This window comes from Bidens hawaiensis, unplaced genomic scaffold (assembly GCF_021521415.1).
Source record: "Bidens hawaiensis isolate Kalapana, Puna unplaced genomic scaffold, B.hawaiensis_p1.1 tig00021835_1, whole genome shotgun sequence".
Classification (NCBI taxonomy): Eukaryota; Viridiplantae; Streptophyta; class Magnoliopsida; order Asterales; family Asteraceae; genus Bidens; species Bidens hawaiensis.
In genome coordinates this window covers 33,688-52,935 of record NW_027493390.1, presented here as the reverse complement: position 1 = coordinate 52,935, position 19,248 = coordinate 33,688, and the positions used below count along the sequence as shown (strand labels likewise).

General features: G+C 36.7%; 1 protein-coding gene across 1 annotated transcript; it reads left to right on the top strand.

Annotated features, from left to right (window-relative positions):
- Positions 1 to 6,616: 6,616 nt before the first annotated feature.
- LOC143564230 (jasmonoyl--L-amino acid synthetase JAR6-like) lies at positions 6,617 to 8,912 on the top strand. Its single transcript, XM_077051571.1, has 3 exons — positions 6,617 to 6,924; positions 7,011 to 7,135; positions 7,590 to 8,912. Exons 1-3 carry the CDS (start codon positions 6,641 to 6,643, stop codon positions 8,900 to 8,902), a joined length of 1,722 nt encoding a protein of 573 aa, XP_076907686.1. The 5' UTR covers positions 6,617 to 6,640; the 3' UTR covers positions 8,903 to 8,912.
- The last annotated feature ends 10,336 nt before the right edge of the window (positions 8,913 to 19,248 follow it).

The window sequence follows — 19,248 nt, the reverse complement described above, 5'->3', positions numbered from 1 at the left end:
GGGAAACCAATGTTAGATCTACACACATGTGTTTCACTAAAGACAAAAATGTCAGCTAATTCCCAAAATGATCCAAAACAAGAGAGAGAGAAAAAAATGATCCTAAATGGGTCCACATTTCCAAACTAGCCCATGAAATATGTACTGACCAGACGCTTTGGGAAAATAAATGACTGGATTTTTAATCCAATCAAAATGTGACATGTGTAAAGGATCTGACACACCATATTTTAAAGTTAACTCACTTTTTAAAAAACTGTTTATCCAGACGGTTTTTTTATGTTTCTTGTCTGATCCGTTCAAATTATTATTAATCCTAATTTCTTCTTCATCTTCATCTTCTTCATGTTTCATCTTCATCTTCTCCGGCACCCTCAACCTCACCACCATCTGACACCACCTCACCGCCACCCGACACCACATCACCGCCACCCGCTGCTGCCGCATCACCACCGCCAACCACCAATTCCCCACCTTCGACAGCCATTTTTATGGTGTTTGTTTCAGGTAGGATATCTTTAACCATTTTTATTATTATTGTTATTATGGTGTTTGTTTCAGATAGGATATATTTTTAAGTTTTTTGGTTGGCGGTTGGCGGTGGTGATGCGGTGAGGTGGTGTTAGAAGGTGGGGAACTGGTGGTTGGCGGTGGTGATGCGGCGGCGGGGGGGGGGGGGGTGGCGGTGAGGTGGTGTCGGGTGGCGGTGTTAGACGGTGATGAGGTTGTGGGGTGCGGAGAAGAAGAAGATGAAGAAGAAGAAGAAGATGATGATGATGATGATGATGATGATGATGATGATGATGATGATGATGATGAAGAACATGAAGAAGATAAAGAAGGTGAAAATAATAATAATTTGAACGGACCAGACAAGAAACATAAAAAAACCATCTGGATAGACTGTTTTTAAAAAGTGAGTTAACTTTAAAATATGGTCGGAACAGACGAGATTTTTAAAAATCTCGTATGGTGTGTCAGATCCTTTACACATGTCACATTTTGATTGGATTAAAAATCCAGTCGTTTATTTTCCTAAAGCGTCTGGTCAGTACATATTTCATGGGTTAGTTTGGGAATGTGGACCCATTTAGGATCGTTTTTTTTTCTCTTGTTTTGGATCATTTTGGGAATTATCCCAAAAAAAATTCGTAGATGCTTTTTTCTTAAATGAGTCAATCTAAAAACAACATGAACACAACATAACATGATTTTAAACATGTCGGAGTTAAAATAAATAAATATATAAGTCATGTCCATCAATACATATTTAACTCATCAATCCTCCAGCGTTGCATCATTCTACCGCTTAACCTAAAAGAGATAACCATCCTTACAAAATGGACCTGTAAAATGTAAATCCTCATTGGTACATATTTGCCTATTTATTCTTTTTCTTCTTTTAATCTGAACTTTAAGCACACTCTTTTCATACAAATCTTATTAAGTTTTCATGGTTTAAAAAAACAAGGTATTTATCCGACTTGTTGCGTCAAACTGTTGTTGTTTAGACGTTATATGTGCCGAATGCAGTTGGCGTGTTTGCGCGTACTTAGCATCGGTGAACTGACATGAATTCGGTCAATATCAGGTTACAACAATGATGCTTAACAAAAAAAAAAAGAGATCCCATCAAAATCTAAATAGAACAAATTAATATATTAAAAAAAACTGCACGTTGCGGCGCAAAAACCGACGTGAGTTTGGTTGGTATCGACAATAATAATAAAACGACATTTGCATCATGGCTTCTATGTGAATTCGGTTGTTACTAGGTTATAGCAACAAAACAAGAAAGAGAAAAAAAATGTGAATATATAAAACAAATTAATATATATTACACAAAAAAAATTGCACTTGTTGCGATAGCAAGCCAACACGCATTGGACAATATTAATGGCAACAAAAAGAATCGCATTTTGCGAGGACAAACGGACGCAAATTTGATTAGTATCAACAAAATCGTAAACATAGAATTCTGGTAAGAAAACAAAATATCGTTTTGTGTTATCACGTGGTGTGATCAGGTATCTATAAATTAATTTGTTTTCTTATAATCAAACACAACTCGTATCTCACACGTCATGGCTATCGTGAGTTGCTTGCTTCTATTGGTGTCAACGGCCCCACCATTCACTTAAAAATTTAATCTATGGTTGAGGATCCAACCTTCGTTACGACAATAAGTCAATAAGCCACACGTGATAATGGTTATCGGGTCACACTCCAGGCGGCCGCAAAAACAGTTGACTGATTACAACTACAAATGAACAATATATTCTCATAAACATCAAGTTAAATTTCTAGTCAATTTTAATTTTGCTACATTCTAATATCCAGCCCCGGCATCTATATTGTCAACGATAAGTTTATTACGAATTTTGGCTATCGTTTATTACGATAAGTTTATTACGAATAAACTTATGAGTAAAGTGTCATTTTCGTTCTTCTGATTTGGCAAATAATGCGAATTTGGCTAAAAAGTTTATTTTTTACATATGAACCAACCACGTTTCTTAGTTCTTGTCAATTACATTCAAATCACTAACCCCGTTAAATTTAATTGTTAAGTTAGAGGTAAACATGTCTTTTCACTATTTCTTTATTATAATACTTATTTTAATTAACTGCGGTTTTCGTTTATGTGGTTTATCCAAATCTGTGAGTTTAGTCCAGTAGTTTCAAATTTGCAATTTTCTTCCATGTGATATCATTTCACTTGCAATTAAACTCGAATTTCTTAATCTCGTTAAGTCTCGTCAAAACCCGTCAGTGTGCCCTTCACGTGAGGGGCAGTTTTGTTCTTTCTTTTTTTCATTTTATCCCCAAATACACCCTAGCCCGTGAGGGGGCTTGCGAATTAGGACTGAGATTTATTTTGGGAGGAAGACGACAAAACTGGTCGTCATGTGAGGGACACTCAGATAGGGTAACGACTAGACTTCACGAGGTTAATAAATTCGAGTTTAATTGCAAAATGAAACTACAAGAACTAAAATTGTAAGCTTGAAACTATTTGACTAAAACCACATATTTGGACTAAAACCATAAGGACGAAAAACGCAGTTCACGGAAATAAGTATTATAATAAAGAATGAGTGAATAGATATGTCTACCCCTGACTTAACGATTAAATTTAACGGGTTAATGATTTGGATGTAATTGACAAGAATTGGGGAACGTGAATAGTGCATATGATATAAAATAAACTCTTTAGACTAAATTCGTATTATTTATCAAATCACAATGACAAAAATGACATTTTACTCAAAACTTATTAATGAAACAATCTCAAAATATGGATATTTGTTTTGCATGTCCATTAAATCTTTTTAAATAATGGTTTTACTCTTTCACTAAATCACAATTAATCTATTTGTCACCCTAGCCTTAACCTCATCTTTTTTAAGCATATCCAACAGAGTTAAGTGTCATTTTAGTACATGTGGTTTGTCTAATTACGTAACTTCGGTATTATTTTTGAATTTTTTGCAAATGGCTACTTCAGTTTTCTAAAACTTGCAATTTTAGTACTTTTTCCTAACTCTGTCAAGTTTTATCCGTTAAGTCAGGGGCATTTTGGTAATTTAGTTATTTTCTTTATTTTCTTTCTCCCTTTAAACAAATTCCATTCTTTATATCTTCAAAGCCTACCTATCACCCCCTCCATTTCCCTGTTGTATAGAAAAACACAAAATGATGAATAAATAAACACAAACAACCCTACCTAAAACAATTACTTAGTTTAAAAGAAAACAATGACTTCAAATCCAACCTAAAACACAATTTTTTTTTGTCTTTTGAAAGTAACAAATTAGAATCCTACACCCCCAGTTTCAATTTGTATCTAAATCGACCATTTGAAGTTGTTTGTGGCTATAACGGTGATTGTAGGTGGCGGTGGCTACTGGTGGCTAAAAGATACTCGCGTTTTCCGGTGGAGATGACGGAGATGGAGCAACATCGATGATGGAGGTGGGTGAGGACGATAGATGCAAGTGTTGGTACGGCGGACAAGAGTTGGGTGCGTTTTTCCGGCGAGCAAGAGGTGCATTTTTCCGGCGAGAAGGAATTGCGTTTTTCCGGTGAAAAAGAGGTATGTTTTCCGGCGAGTAGAAGATGGGTGCGACAGTGGTTGGAATTGTTTTTCCGGCGAGCAGGAGTTGTGATTTTTTCCTGAAAACAATTGTGTTTTTAAGGCAAGCAGAAGGGGTGGGTGTGGAAGGTAGGTGCGACAGAGATTGAGTGCGTTTTTCCGGCGAGGATGAATGGAGAAGAAAGGGCTTGATGTGGGGATTTAGAGTTTAGATTGATGTTATGAGTTGGGGATTACTTAGGGTTCCACCGATATAAGGAAGAGGGTTAAAAGAAAAGGGAAAAAATAAAGAAAATAACTAAATTACCAAAATGCCCCTGACTTAACGGATAAAACTTGACGAAGTTAGAAGAAGTACTAAAATTGCAAGTTTTAGAAAACTGAAGTAGCCATTTGCAAAAAATTCAAAAATAGTACTGAAGTTGCGTAATTAGACAAACCACAGGTACTAAATGACACTTATCTCTATAAATTTATAATAATATTTATTTCAATCTATGAAAATAATAAAGACAAATATTAAATAAATGAAATTGAGTCCTGCATAATTACCATTCCTTTGCAAATATTTGTAATTTGTAACTCTCTCTTATTTTATATAAAAAACATTATTCAAGATATCATATTATATTATTTATTTAGCTCTTGTAGTCCACAATTTTTTTTATAATTCTTGTTATTTTGATGTAAATAGTCATTCTATTAACAATGTATGATAATCTTATTTTTGTTCTCTAGTGTTTAGTTATTAAAGGTTGTATATTTTGATGAATTATATGTGTATTATACGAGTGTGAAACTATTTAAATATAAAGATAATTATAATTTATTTGAAATAGTTTTTATTCTAATTTTGTTTAGTTAACATGCTTTGACTTTTTTAAAAATAAATGAAAACTTCTCCAAGTAATTTCCGTGTATTAAATTCTTTAAACTTTACCAAATGCACGTACATATTTTTTTTTTGAACAACCAACAAAAATATATTTATTAAAAAGCTAGCAAGTCGCTAGTCCACCACTAAAATAGCAAACTTTTTAACTTTTAAAGTAATTATCATTATATTATTACAACAAAATGTCTTTATGTAATTAAACTAGAAGAGTGACATATGCCAAGCTAACAGTCCTCAATTCGCATTATTTTCACGGTGGAATCGTTAAGATTTTTTCGTATCACCCAATATCATATATATGGTCTATGGACATTATCTTCTTGTAGTCGAGGTTGTGTAATCAAGATTGTGCAATCAAGGTGTTGTAAAGTAACGTTACAAAAGCCGTTTATATACACTAATGTAATGAATAAGCGGCTTGTTTCGGTTTTTGGGTCCAACGATCTTGGTATAAAGTTCGAGTTCATGTTCATTTATTAAATTAAAAGTTTTACAAGGTTATTGAGTTCTCCTAGTATATTCAGATTTTATAATGACACTGCAATTACGTTAATTCATTTCAACATTTGATATATGATTTAACACCAATTAATGATGTGGAAAACTAAGTGAATAAATAAGATAATCAAATTGATCATGAGTTGCTTGAGATCAATTCACTAAATTACTTGGAGAACTTTTCATTTACTTTTTACAAAACAAAAAATTGGGATTCACCGGAAACCCTAACGACGTTAGTCATCTGTTAGTTAGAGAGTGCCAAAAACATCATCATCATCATCATCATCATCATCGTACTCAGTATATCCTACCAATAGCAATGCTATGGTAGGGTCTGAGGAGGGTAAGATGTAGACAGTCTTACCTCTATCCCATAGGGATAGAGAGTGCCAAAAACAAATAAGGTAAAAGTTAGGAGTGATGGATAACAAATCGAAAGTCGAAAGTATTATCAGCCAATAGATACACTTCGTTATTTATATCCTAATTTCTATTATACACTATTTGTATATACCTAACAACGTAAATATACACCTTTAGGTTTGATAAATATATATTATTTTTAAAATAACAAATTCAAAATGGAGTATAATTTTTGGATGGAAATTTTATTCTAAATATATTGTGTCTGCCGCAAAATTTTGTCATGTTCATGTGGGTTCGGGCAACACATAAAGCCGCCTATATATATGGCCATGCACCCAAAGGATTTTCCATCGCTCTTTCACTTCACTATTTGCTCATTTCTCCTCAAGGTAACCCCTTTGTTTCCCTCTCTAGAACACACGAATTACATATGAATTCAGACTCCACTATATATGTGTTTTTGTGTTTCTTGTCATATTGGGTGTCAGTCTTAATCCCAAAAGAACACAAAACATCATCATCATTAGATTTTGAGGCTTTTTATATGTGTGTTCAATATTTAAAAAAAAAAGCAAATGATTGATCTTTTTTAAATGCATAATCTCTAGCTATTGATGTCCATGTCAAGACTATTTAGAATGTGACATCAATTAAGAAAAGTTTATCTTTTGTTCAATTCCATGGTTCTTTTTATACTTGTTTATTTATTTATCATATATAGTTTGTATGACAATTTGCATATGAACAACGTCTTGCAGCCAATTGATTTTAGAATCAAGAAAATGGAAAACAAGTTTGATTCACAATCAGTGATCGAAGAATTCGAGTCTTTAACCAAAGATGCAAAAAGGGTTCAAATTGAAACATTAAAGAAAATCTTGAAAGAAAATGGTGAAGCAGAATACTTGAAAAAATGGAATCTTGATGCTAGATTTGATCCTCAAACTTATACTTCTTGTGTTCCTGTTGTCACCCACAAAGATCTTGACCCTTATATTCAAAAAATTGCGGATGGTGCTTCCTACCCCGTGCTCACCGGAAAACCCATCACCACCATCACTTTAAGGTATGAAGATTTTTCAGTTAACCGAAGATTGGATATGGCTTCGAGTTTTGTTTGATGATTTATTGTTTCTTTGTTGATGTTTGTAGCTCTGAAACTACTCAAGGAAAGCCCAAATTTGTACCTTTCAACGACGAATTGACTGAAAACACAATGCAGATTTACCGCACTTCTTTTGCTTTCAGAAACAGGTATTTTGACGAAAAAATAGGTGTTTATTTAAACTGGTTTAGGAATTGTAAATGTGTTGGAGTGTTGTAATAAATGGGTTGTATACGGACCCTTATGCAACCCACATATCTATTCGTGTAAAAAACATCAACCCAATAATGAAGAGAGTCGGTGGTTTATAATTAATGTGTAACAAACAAATGGGCATGTTGTGATAAACGATTTAACAAGTCAATAATTGGTTGAGGAGTTTACCTATAAAAGCATATTTTATGTTTTAAATTTTAACGGGTTAATGAGTTTACACAAGTATATATATTATGTTGTAATATTAATAGGTTAATGGGTCGACATGGTTAAGTAAACAAGTTAAACATGAACATGACATGTTTAACTAAATATGCTAAATATGTCCATTTTTCTATTAAACGTGACAAATGACAATCAAAAACTCTTTATATACATATCATGCTTCATGGTTAAACTTTTTCTGTTAATTGCTTTGAGTTTCATCTTTGGAAGCAAACAGTTCACAACTAAAGGCGGTCTACTTGCAGGAACCGCGACCACAAACGTATACCGAAGCACGCAATTTAAGAAAACGATGCAGGCCATGCAAACCCCGTGTTGTAGCCCAGATGAAGTTATTTTCGCACCTGATTTCCATCAGTCTTTATACTGTCATCTCTTATGTGGGCTCTTTTTCCATGACGAAATCCAAGTCATATCGTCCACATTCGCCCATAGCATCGTTCACTCATTCAGGACCTTCGAGCTGGTCTGGTCAGAACTTTGTTCAGACATCAGAACCGGTGTTCTGTCAGCTAGGATCACGCTTCAGTCGATCAGAACCGCCATGGCCGCAGTTCTGACACCGAACCCTGGTCTGGCTGATGATATTCAAAATAAGTGTTTGGGTTTAACCGACTGGAATGGGTTGATCCCAGAACTATTTCCAAACTGTAAGTACATTTATGCAATCATGACTGGGTCAATGGAGCCGTATTTGAAAAAGCTACGAGTTTATGCTGGCGGGGTACGGTTGTTAAGTGCAGATTACGGGTCGTCGGAGGGGTGGATCGGAGCAAATGTAAATCCAAATATGCCTCCAGAGAAGACATCTTTCACTGTGCTTCCTAACATTGGGTATTTTGAATTCTTACCGTTGAGAGAGATCGATGAGTCTGATTCAGTTGAGCCCAAAACTATTGGGTTAACCGACATTGAGCTCGGAGAAGAATACGAGGTTGTGGTCACTATTTTTGCAGGTTTGTATCGTTATCGGCTAGGAGATGTGGTTAAGGTTATCGGGTTCCATAACGCAACCCCGAAACTGCTGTTTGTTTGTAGAAGAAACTTGATGCTAAATATCAACCTAGATAAAAACACTGAAAAAGATTTACAGTTATCGGTTGAAACAGCTGCAAAACTTTTAGTCGATGAGAAACTCGAAGTCGTTGACTTCACGAGCCTTGTTAACTTGACCACTGATCCGGGCCATTATGTGATCTTTTGGGAAGTGAGTGGACACGCAAGTGACGTTGTTTTGAAAGAGTGTTGTAATTGTTTGGACAAGTCGTTTGTTGATGCGGGCTATGTGAGCTCGCGAAAAGTCAATGCAATCGGGCCTCTAGAACTCCGGGTTCTAAAGAGGGGTACATTTCAAAAGATTATAGATTATTATGTTGGGTTAGGATCCGCGCTAAACCAATTCAAGACACTACGTTGTGTGGGACCAAGTAACCAGAAAGTGTTAGAGATCCTTTGCAACAATGTTGTTAAGAGTTATGTTAGTAATACTTTCGATTAAGATAGTTTGTCGTTTTCATGGTTTGGTTTGTTTTGATTTAATGAGAAATTAAAATAATGTACTTGAATTGGTAATATGTATGTCATTTTTATCTTTGATAGTTACTTTTTATCTTGTTTTTAAATTAATATAAAATGTGATTTTTTTTTTAATTTTTCATGTTTATACATAGTGTATACTTTGTTTCATACAATAGTGTATACTTTGTTTCATACAAATACAAATTAATGTCTTTTATATATGTTTCATGTTTATGTGGATATTTTACTTTTTATGAACATCATGGAGACATTTTTTAGTCTTACATGCGCACTAACATTCTTGGTTGAATACATGTTTCTAATGTAAAGCTTGGTAAACTCGGTCGAGTACCTAGCAAGTATTTGTCACTTGGTAATTTTTAAAGCGTTTTTTTGAATTTTAAACAGGTTGTTTAGTAATCTCAAGAGGTCGTTATCTGCAGAGGCGAATCTATGGTATAGGTGTGGGGCTTAGCCGTACCATGTGAAAAAAAAATATTTTGTTATATATATAATAAAATTACGATCGACCCTTGTAAAATTTCGTCATCAACCCCTTTACAATATTGTAAAGTAGAGAAGAAAAAAAGATTGATTTAAAAAACCGACAAGAATTATAATTGCGGATTTTTGTAACAATTAAGCAATGTTGTTGAGACCGGACCGGACCGGACCGGCCGGTCGAACCGGTTCGACCAGGATTCGGCCCACTGACCGGTCCGGTTCACACAGTTCGCTCGGCTGCCAGAGAACCGGCCGGTCCGAACCGGTTCGGCCGGTTGGACCGGAAACCGGACCGCTTGAACCGGTTTTGTATGAAAAAAATATTTTTTTAAAAAAAAATCGTTTTTTAAGCTTGACCCGTCATTTTTTGACCAAATTTGTTCGGCCGGTTCGACCGGTTAAACCGGTGAACCGGGAGGCTGTCCGGTTCGATGTCCGGCCCGGTTATGAAAACATTGCAATTAAGTGGGGAAGATGAACCAGATGTCTACTATTTTGTTTTTTATGTAGGTTAGCATAGTTATAAAAATATAGGTTACTTAATTTACAAGTACTGCTGATTTTTTTTCCTTGTCATTTTAAAGAAAGATGTGAAAAAATTAATAAAATACTTCATACTTTTTAATAATAGAAAAAAAGAGAGTGCTAGTTTTGATTACTTCTTTTTAGTTATCAATGAAAGTATTTATTCTTTCTGCTTTATTATCCTACTCAATAAATTTTAAAATTAGTTAAAAGTTAATATACGTTAAAAAAGTAAACGTATATATAATGAGTTTTTCGTTAAGAGTTTGTCTTCATAAGTATACACCCAAACGATATCAATAGTCATTAATTACATAGTCTTTTATGTGATTTGAATCTAATTCAGGCTCAACATCAATTTAAATTTAACGTGTCGTTTTTTTGATTTCAATATACTATTATTCAACTTTATAATTTTATGTATTTATATAATACGTATTTTATCCATTTTTAAATGTATTATGAATACTATTTTGTGCATAACCTGTATATATTTTTATTAAGTGACGTGCAAACTTTATTCATATTATAGAGCATATGTAAGTTAGTGTATTTTTGCAACTCGGTCTCATGACAATGTCATCTAGGTCAGTCTGGCGATTGATGAAATTTTTTTATGTGTGTTATCAATAATAGTTATTATGGTTATCAACACCTAAAATAGATTTGGCTTCTTCTCCAAGTTTTCAAATCCCTATATAATATTCTATTGTATCTCATTGTATTATACACACCATATTAATGAAATCTTCATCTTTCTCCATACATCTCTTTCTCATATATTTGGCGGCTATTAAGCTTGTTTCATAATACGTTATCAGCACGAATTGCTTTTGAAGACGGGTTGCATAATCATAAGGTTGATCAGAGTTTGTAAAACTAAATACTGTACAAGTAAGTTTTATTTCAATCACGATAATAATATAGCATGGTATATATCTTATACATGTGTGTATATGCTAGTATCTTGTTTGTTTTTTGCTTTAGCATAGGAATCTGTAAACGAAATTGGATGCATAAGAACTAGTAATTTAATTCCCTATGTTATATTAAATTCTTAAGAAAAGAAAATAGGAAATTGATGGTTTTGTTACAGATTATAGTTACGAAAATATTTATATACTTCTAAATTTAATTAATGTTTTATCATAAATATCAAAATACTTATAGAACGAGACTTCTTTACAAATTAAATAGATTCATAGTGATTTTTTTCTAAAAATTCCTAAAAGGGAAATACAATTTATTTTAAAATCTTCTAAATAAACTATTTCATAATAAACAAGGGAATTGATTAAATATTATTATCTCACATCACTTAGTTAGATTAAGAGCATTATGTTCTGAGTGAGGTTTACAATTGGTTACAATTTGTTTGGATATATGTTTATTTGCATTAAAATGTGTTGTTAGGATTTTTTATTTTTTTGGCATATATAAATTTAACTATATTTATTAAAAGCAGACGAAATTTATTTGATTCTTTTGATGATTCACCTGTATAAATAAATGAAGTTATATAGTATATAAGGTTATAACTTTTGAGTAATATTTTTATAATTAATATATGAGATGTATAAGATTTAATAACATGATTGTCTGTATCATTATATCAAAATAAGTAAATTAGATTCTTATTCTGGTACAACTTAAATGAAACAAAAGTTCTAATATATATCTCAATTTGTTATATAGACTTGCATTCAGTTATTCTTTTGGATTTTAAACTGAATTATCTTGAGATATATTTCTAGGTTATCTTTTAAGGTTTTATCACTCAATATTCTATTTGTTGTTTATTAACCCATATAATACGTTTTAAGTATTCGTTATATAAATATTCAAAGAACTAATAGTTTGTGTTATTGACTTACTGTTGTTATGATTTACATATATATATATATTCGATCATAATTTTGTGTAGATAAATTATAATTTTAAGTTTATCTTCTTGATTCTTGAAAAGTACATTTGAAAATGCCACGATAGTATTACACGAACTTGGATATATGTATTTTTAATGGCATTATATTAACTTGAGTAATCATAGTACGAGATACCATGAAGTTGTGGAATGTATAGATAAATCATTTATGGTTTAACGAGATTTATAAAAACATGATAACTATGGTTTTAATATTAATTATGTTATCAATATTAGTTTGTACTTTCTTAATTTATAAACGGCAGTAGAGTGAACAGTTTTACATGAACTTGCTACTATATTTTTTGTTTGAATAAGTTATTTTATAACTGCTTCGACTTTATTTAATAATTGGGTTGACATTATATGTACATTGTATTCTATACGTTATTATTTGTTTGTATAGATAGTATTGAAGTGAATAACATGAGCATAGTTGTATTTTATTATCTCTTTAGTGGTAAAGTATAAATATGCTTAGATCTAACACCTGAAGAGAGACGTCTGCGCATAAACCAACTGGATCTACAGGACCCACCATGCTCAGAGACGTGACGTCCTTACGCGCAGTACGCAAGCTGTTCCCGCAGGAAATGCCTCCCAATGGTGAAGTACTCCGCCTGTTCCCGCAGCTGCGGATACAAGCCATCAGGGAAGGCCACCCGCGCAGCAAGGCTACACGCACAAGGCACTTAGCTCTCAATAATTCAGTAGTCACCTGAAGGAATGAGCAAAGCCGGGAACAATCCCGCACAAAGGCGGGAGGGGGAATACTCCCGCCCAAATGAGCCAGTCCGTACGATACTGGAAGATCTTTTGTACTGTACCTGACGAGGTATGGGCAAAAGATCTGACCAGAGATACGACAGCCCATTGACAACAGTATGGCGAGCAGCATGCTCTTGTACTATATGTCACTATTAGCCGCTACCTACTCACCAACTCCTGTCATACCACGTGCATAGCCTGCAGTTGGTGGAAAAGGAATAGTACACAGCAGGCCTGGTCATTGTCAGCCGCTACCTACCCACCAACTGCCAGCATGGCACGTGCGTAGGCCACAGTTGGTAGAACAGGAATACTATTCAGCCGGCTATACCCTCTTGGAAACCTACCTTCGGCTATAAATACCCCAAATGGTATGATCATCTCATCTTATCTTGTATCTTATATCATATACCTGATATCTGCTCTAGCAATCTCTTAATATACATTTATATTCAAGAGCAATCTAGTCTGATTCTCACGCCGGAGGGTGGTCACAAGGAGGAACCCCCCCCCTTCTCAGTGACGAGCTTACGGTGTCTGTTTTGCAGGTTATCAGAAGAACCATCTTTGCCGGATCTAACCCCTCGTGGGAAACATCTATTTAACCCCCAGATTATCTGTAATCTGCCCGGGGTCGATTAGTGTTTCTTCATTGGCGCCATTCGTGCATAAAAGCTAGAACTTCATTTCTTTTCAGTTTTTTCAAACTTCTGGAAAGATGGTTAGAGAAACTCCGGTAACCACAACCCCAGCTACTCAGGGGGATACCGGCGACTACACAGTTTTTACGAACACTACCCCGGTTACCCAAGCCAGGGCAAGTGCAGTAAATTTTACGAACACTACCCCAGTTACCCAAGCTGAGGCAAGTGCAGTAAATAATCGCTCACTGGGATTCACCGATACCCAGTTAGAGAGACAACGAACGAGGCTCCCCCGCCAAACACTCGATGAAGTTAAAGCGTGGGCGGAAGCACGTCAAAAAGAATTCCAAGCCGAGTTGGATGAACGCTTACGTTCACTCCAACAGCCTGAGGAATTCGAAGAGTACTGGGACAATGATGTAACACCCCGACCAAAGGCGGATTATACATCGGTGCGCCACATATTGTTTCATTACTCGTGACACTATTGGGTGTCAATATTTAATAAATACATTCATTCGCGCACGCGCAAAGTAAAAGTAAGATAACATAAATCATCATAAATCAATATATTATAAATCATAATATTCGAACAGCAATAACTTGTCTTGATACATTTTAATCTAGGTCCAAAAGTAAAAACGTCCTATGTGTCCACAAGCTCCGGAACAGCTACTGCAAACCTGAACATGTATTAAAATAAACGTCAAACACTTGCGCGTTGGTGAGAAATCAAGTTTAATACAATACATAGATAACAATAAATCTGCGCGCAACACGTGTATGTCTGGTGTTTAACAAGGGTGCAATCAGATTGTGATCAAGCCTAGATAGATCATAGCTCATAGTTCATAGTTCAATCCGTGCTCCCAATTGAGCACAAAAACGAGAAAACATCTGTGCAAGTGTAAACAAAGAAAACCGTAAACGATAGGTCTCCCGTGTTCATCTAATGGATCCATGAAAACTGCGGAATAGGCCGAACAAAGCGGTTAATGATACACACATACAAATAAACAGCCAAGTAAACGTCCTCAACACATGGGATACTGCGCGACTAAAGCTCATAAACAAGTTTAAGACTCTAAGTTTGTATGAACACATGAACATCCCAAAACATTAAAAGCAAAAAGGGATTAGGTACGAGATTACTCACTTGATAAACGATGCGGTGTAAGATAAAGCAAGAACCAACTTTAAACAAGCACAAGTTAACCTATAATTAAAGATTATTGTTTTAACGATCTGTTTTAAGTCTTGATTATAAGTTAGCATAATTAATAAGTAAATTATTATATATAATATATATATATTACCGGAAGAGCAGGACAGAACAGGGAGGAAGACGGAGGCAGAGAGGGAGGCGGCAGAGAGAGCAAGGAGAACAGGAGAGATTAAGTGTTTTGTGTGTGTAGTGTTAGGAAAAATAATACTATTATTTATAGAGAAAGCCTAGGGAACACAATCCCTAGAAAAGGGGAAAAAGATCTCAAAAAGCAAAAGATTCCAAAAGCAAAAGATATCAAAAGATATGGCAGCAGGGAAAAAGAGAAAAAGCTGACAGGGAACAGTAAAAAGGCATGGGCAGGTCAGATAAAGGTACTGGTCAGGCATGGAAAAAGCAGATCTCAAAAGATAATGTCAGTCACTTTTTCTGCCAACCAATGGGGTTGGTGCGCATGCTGCGCCGAAAGTAACTTTTCAAACATAAAGCAGATTAGGTCAACAGCACAAAAGATAAGACAACACAAAAGCAAACGGCTAGATTAAACAGAAGAAAACTCAAAGGGTTTAGCGCGAGAAAGCTCGAGCGCACGCGCGAGAGCGAAGGCAGACACAGAAGGTCAAGAGAGCGCGAGCGCGAAGGCAGACATAACCAACCTTAACGCGTCGCGGGAAGAACTACATTTCTAAGCGCGCCGCGAGAAGAATCACATTTCTTAGCGCGCCGCGGGAGGAACTAAAATTCCTAGCGCGCCGCGGGAAGAACTATAATTCTTCGCGCGTCGAGGGATGAACTACGATTCTTAGCGCGCTGCGAGAAGAACTACAATCCTTAGCGCGTCGCGGGAAGAACTATTGTTCTTAGCGCGCTGCGAGAAGAATTACAATTCTTAGCATGCTGCGAGAAGAGTTCGTCTCGCGTATCGCTGAAACAGGTGGTCTTCACGCAGGATTCCTTGTAAGGGGTCTGGCGCGTGGAGCTGCGCAGACAACCTTAGGCGGGAAGGAACAAAGGACAAGCAAAGAGTTAGAAGAAAAAGAGGGAAACAAGGCGTAAGGGCGGGACGGCGACAAGAGGGAAAAGAAGGCGGAAAGAGAGGAGAGGGACGGGACGGCGGAAAGAAAGAGAGAGAAAGAGGCGGGAAGGAAAATATATATTATTATTAAAAGTAAAATATAAGTATAAATAAATACTAGATCATAAAAGAAAGAGATCGGGTCAGAGAAACGGGTACCTGGGTCGGGTCGGATCGGGGCAGATGTTACAGTCTCCCCTACTTTAAGAAATTTCGTCCCGAAATTTATCTCGAAGTAGGTTGTGCAGAGAACAGGTGCGGGTACTTGATCTTCATTTGATCTTCCCTTTCCCATGTAAGCTCGGCTCCGCGCTTGGACTCCCAGCGAACTTTCACGATAGGGATGCGACTGCGCTTGGTTTGCTTAACCTCGCGATCCATAATCTCAACAGGCTTCTCAACGAAATGCATAGATTCATCAACTTGAACTTCATCAAGTGGAATGTGAAGGTTCTCGTCAGCTAAACACTTCTTGAGATTGGATACATGGAACGTTGGATGCACATTACTGAGCGCGGGCGGCAGGTCAAGTCTGTAGGCAACTTTTCCCACACGCGCGAGAATCTTAAATGGTCCAACATATCGAGGAGCAAGCTTACCTTTCTTCCCAAAGCGAACAACACCCTTCCAGGGCGACACCTTGAGGAGAACAAGATCACCAACTTGAAATTCGAGAGGCTTCCGCCTACGATCTGCGTAACTGTTAGGACATGAAATGTCATGTGTATGTCCCCAGTTCTATCAGGATGGTTCGATATGAAAATAACGATCGTGAAACCAAGTTAACGGACTGAAAATGTCAAAAGAAACTGATTCGATCGAATCAGTGACTGATTCGATCGAACCAGGACTCATTCGATCGAATGAGATACTCATTCGATCGAATCAGTATACGATATATAAACGAAACTTAGGAAATTTCACAAGTGAGAGCACACATTACACACAGTCACGAACCTGCTACTGCCGAAAATCCTCTCTGCCCATCTTCGTCGTGTCGGTCTTTTCCTCCGTCCCTAGGTGTCAAACCGTCTTAGGAATCGTAACCGTGCGTTGTTGATCACCACCGAATCGCCGTGTTAGAGGATTCCGCACTCTAACACGTTGCCCCGTGAATCGTTGGGAAACCGTGTCCCGCACCGGTCAGACAAAGTGGTACCAGAGCCTTTGGTTCTAGATTCACGTTAGATTCGTGGTAAAATTCGTGTTTTTCTCGCGAAAATCGTAATTTTTGCCGGAAAATTCAGAATTTTTGGTGTTTTTGATCTTGGTGTTCGTCGTGTTCTTGTCAAAAACTGTTAAAATTGTCATACTTTGGTGTTTTGATCTTAGAATTGTGTGTTAAAAGTTCGAGTTTCGTCAAGAACGTTCCTCGCGTTCTTCGTGTTCTTCGTATTTTTGGTGGTTTTGATCCGTTTTTTGGTTGGTCTTAAGTTGTTTTTGTGTTAAAAGTCATATTTTGATCTTAAGTTGCTTCTTGATCTTCCAAGATTTGTGTTTTTGATTCAAAATTCGAAAATCCGTCAAAATCTTCTAATTTTGGAATTTCCAGATTTTCCGATCGAACGTGTCTATTTTTGGAACTCATTCGATCGAATAGCCTTCCTATTCGATCGAACAAGTTTAAACTTTGACCGAATCAGTTTTTTCCCGCCGAGAATTACTCCTAGTTCATTCGATCGAACCAGATTTGTTCGTTCGATCGAATTAGTCACCATTCGATCGAATAAGTCTTTTATTCGATCCGCCGATTCGATCTTTGTCTTATTCGACTGTCAGAACCCGTTCGATTGAACCAGAAACTCTTTCGATCGAACCTCTCAACCCATTCGATCGAATCAGATTCACTTTCGATCGAATAACTTACAGATCAGCATTTCAGAGAGACATTCGATCGAACCAGAACACATTCGATCGAATAGGTCACTCATCCGATCGAATCAAACCCATTCGATCAACAGTTCAACGTTAAAGCAAAGAAACAAAGATGGCTGCAAGTTCGAGTACCAACAAGAGGATTCAATCGATTCTCGAAAGTGATTCTGAATCGGGAAGCTCTAACAAGCCACCAAAGCTAATGACTTTAAACGATTTTACAACCTGGAAGACAAGATTTCAAATTCATATAACAGGTGTGAATCCTGGACTTTGGGAAGCTGTTCAGACAACTTGGGTGCATCCGACAAATGATGATGGTGAGACTTTGAGTTACTTTAGGCTGTCTGAAGATCAAAGGATAGCCTTTGATGCTGAGAAGAAAGCCTTCTCGTTACTGTCACAAGCACTTTCAAGCGATCTCTTCCATCAGTTTAACCAGTTTACAACAGCGTCAACTCTTTGGAACACACTGGTTGAACGATGTGAAGGATCTGACTCACTTAGAGAAATTCACGCACGGGAGCTCAAGCGTGAATTTGATTTGTTTGGTCCAGAATCGGGAGAAGACATTGAATCGTTACTGTCGAGATTCTATCATCTAATGTCAGAACTCAAGTCCTATAATGTCAAAACAACAGGGACTGAAAAGGTTAGATGTCTTGCTCAAGGACTTCCAACCAGCTGGAACACCTTCCTGACAGTAATGAGAAGAAGTCATCAGCTGGAGACGATTCTCCTGTCTGATTTTATTAAAGAAATCAGACAAGAAGAGGCTGAACTAAGAGCCTCCTCCAGAAAACCGAGATCAACTTCTGACAAATCACTCTACATGTCAAAACCTCCTATGTCAGATTCAACTGATCATGCTCCGATGAAGACCGCTTTTGTCTCCTCAACGTCAAATCAATCAAAGGGGACTGAAACGAGATCTTCCGTCCCACCATCAACTTCTGGAAACTCAAGTACTAACTCCGGACCCAAGTCAACGGAGAAAGCAACGTTGAATACTGAAGGCTTGGGAACAGTAACAGTGGAGGTTGCCAAAGAACACATGGCAACTCTAGGCACGATAATTGAGTCCTACAGTTTAATGGTGGCGGGTAAGCTAGGAAATAGTCATCTGGACAGTGATGACTATGAACAGCTTGACGAAGATGATATGGAACGCATAGACATTATGTGGGCTCTTGGCAGTGCGTTCCGAAGGGCCAGAAAGTGGACGAAGAAAACAGGTCAGGCCCTCTCAATAAACAACAAATCCAAGTTCGGCTTTGATAAAAACAAAGTAAAATGCTACAACTGTGGCGAACTTGGTCACTTTGCCAAGGAGTGTTCGAAGCCAAGAAGGGAAGGTCACCAATATCCCTTCCGAACCACTTCATCATCATCCACTCCTGCTGCAGCTGCTGCAACTGTCAACCTTGAGAGACAACTGGTCCCTCAAAATCAAACCGCAGCAAACAACGTCAACATCAACAATGAAACTGCTCTTGCAGTTCAAGGGGATGAAGGCGAGACATGGAACTTCAGCATCAACATGGCTGATGTCACAATAGTAGATGGAAACTCTGAAACCGAGTCTGTTGTTTCCTCGACCAATGAAGAATATATTGTCGATGAACCAGCTGCTGAAGTCCATGAAGAAGAACCTGAGGTTGAAGTGGTATCTTTGGAGATTAAGGAGGATCACGATAAAGAGTCAAATGTTCCTCAAATATCTCCATGTTCGACAATTCCCGCAGAGGCTGCTAAAGTTGAAGAAGTCAACGAAGTAGAGTCTAAA

What these genes read in the sequence shown, in the direction of transcription:
- LOC143564230 (XM_077051571.1), top strand. Translation starts at nt 6,641, where the DNA reads ATGGAAAACAAGTTTGATTCACAATCAGTGATCGAAGAATTCGAGTCT. An exon ending in ATCACCACCATCACTTTAAG is followed by an intron (nt 6,925 to 7,010) that starts GTATGAAGATTT and finishes TGATGTTTGTAG; the next exon opens with CTCTGAAACTACTCAAGGAA. An exon ending in TTTTGACGAAAAAATAGGTG is followed by an intron (nt 7,136 to 7,589) that starts TTTATTTAAACT and finishes TTTTTCTGTTAA; the next exon opens with TTGCTTTGAGTTTCATCTTT.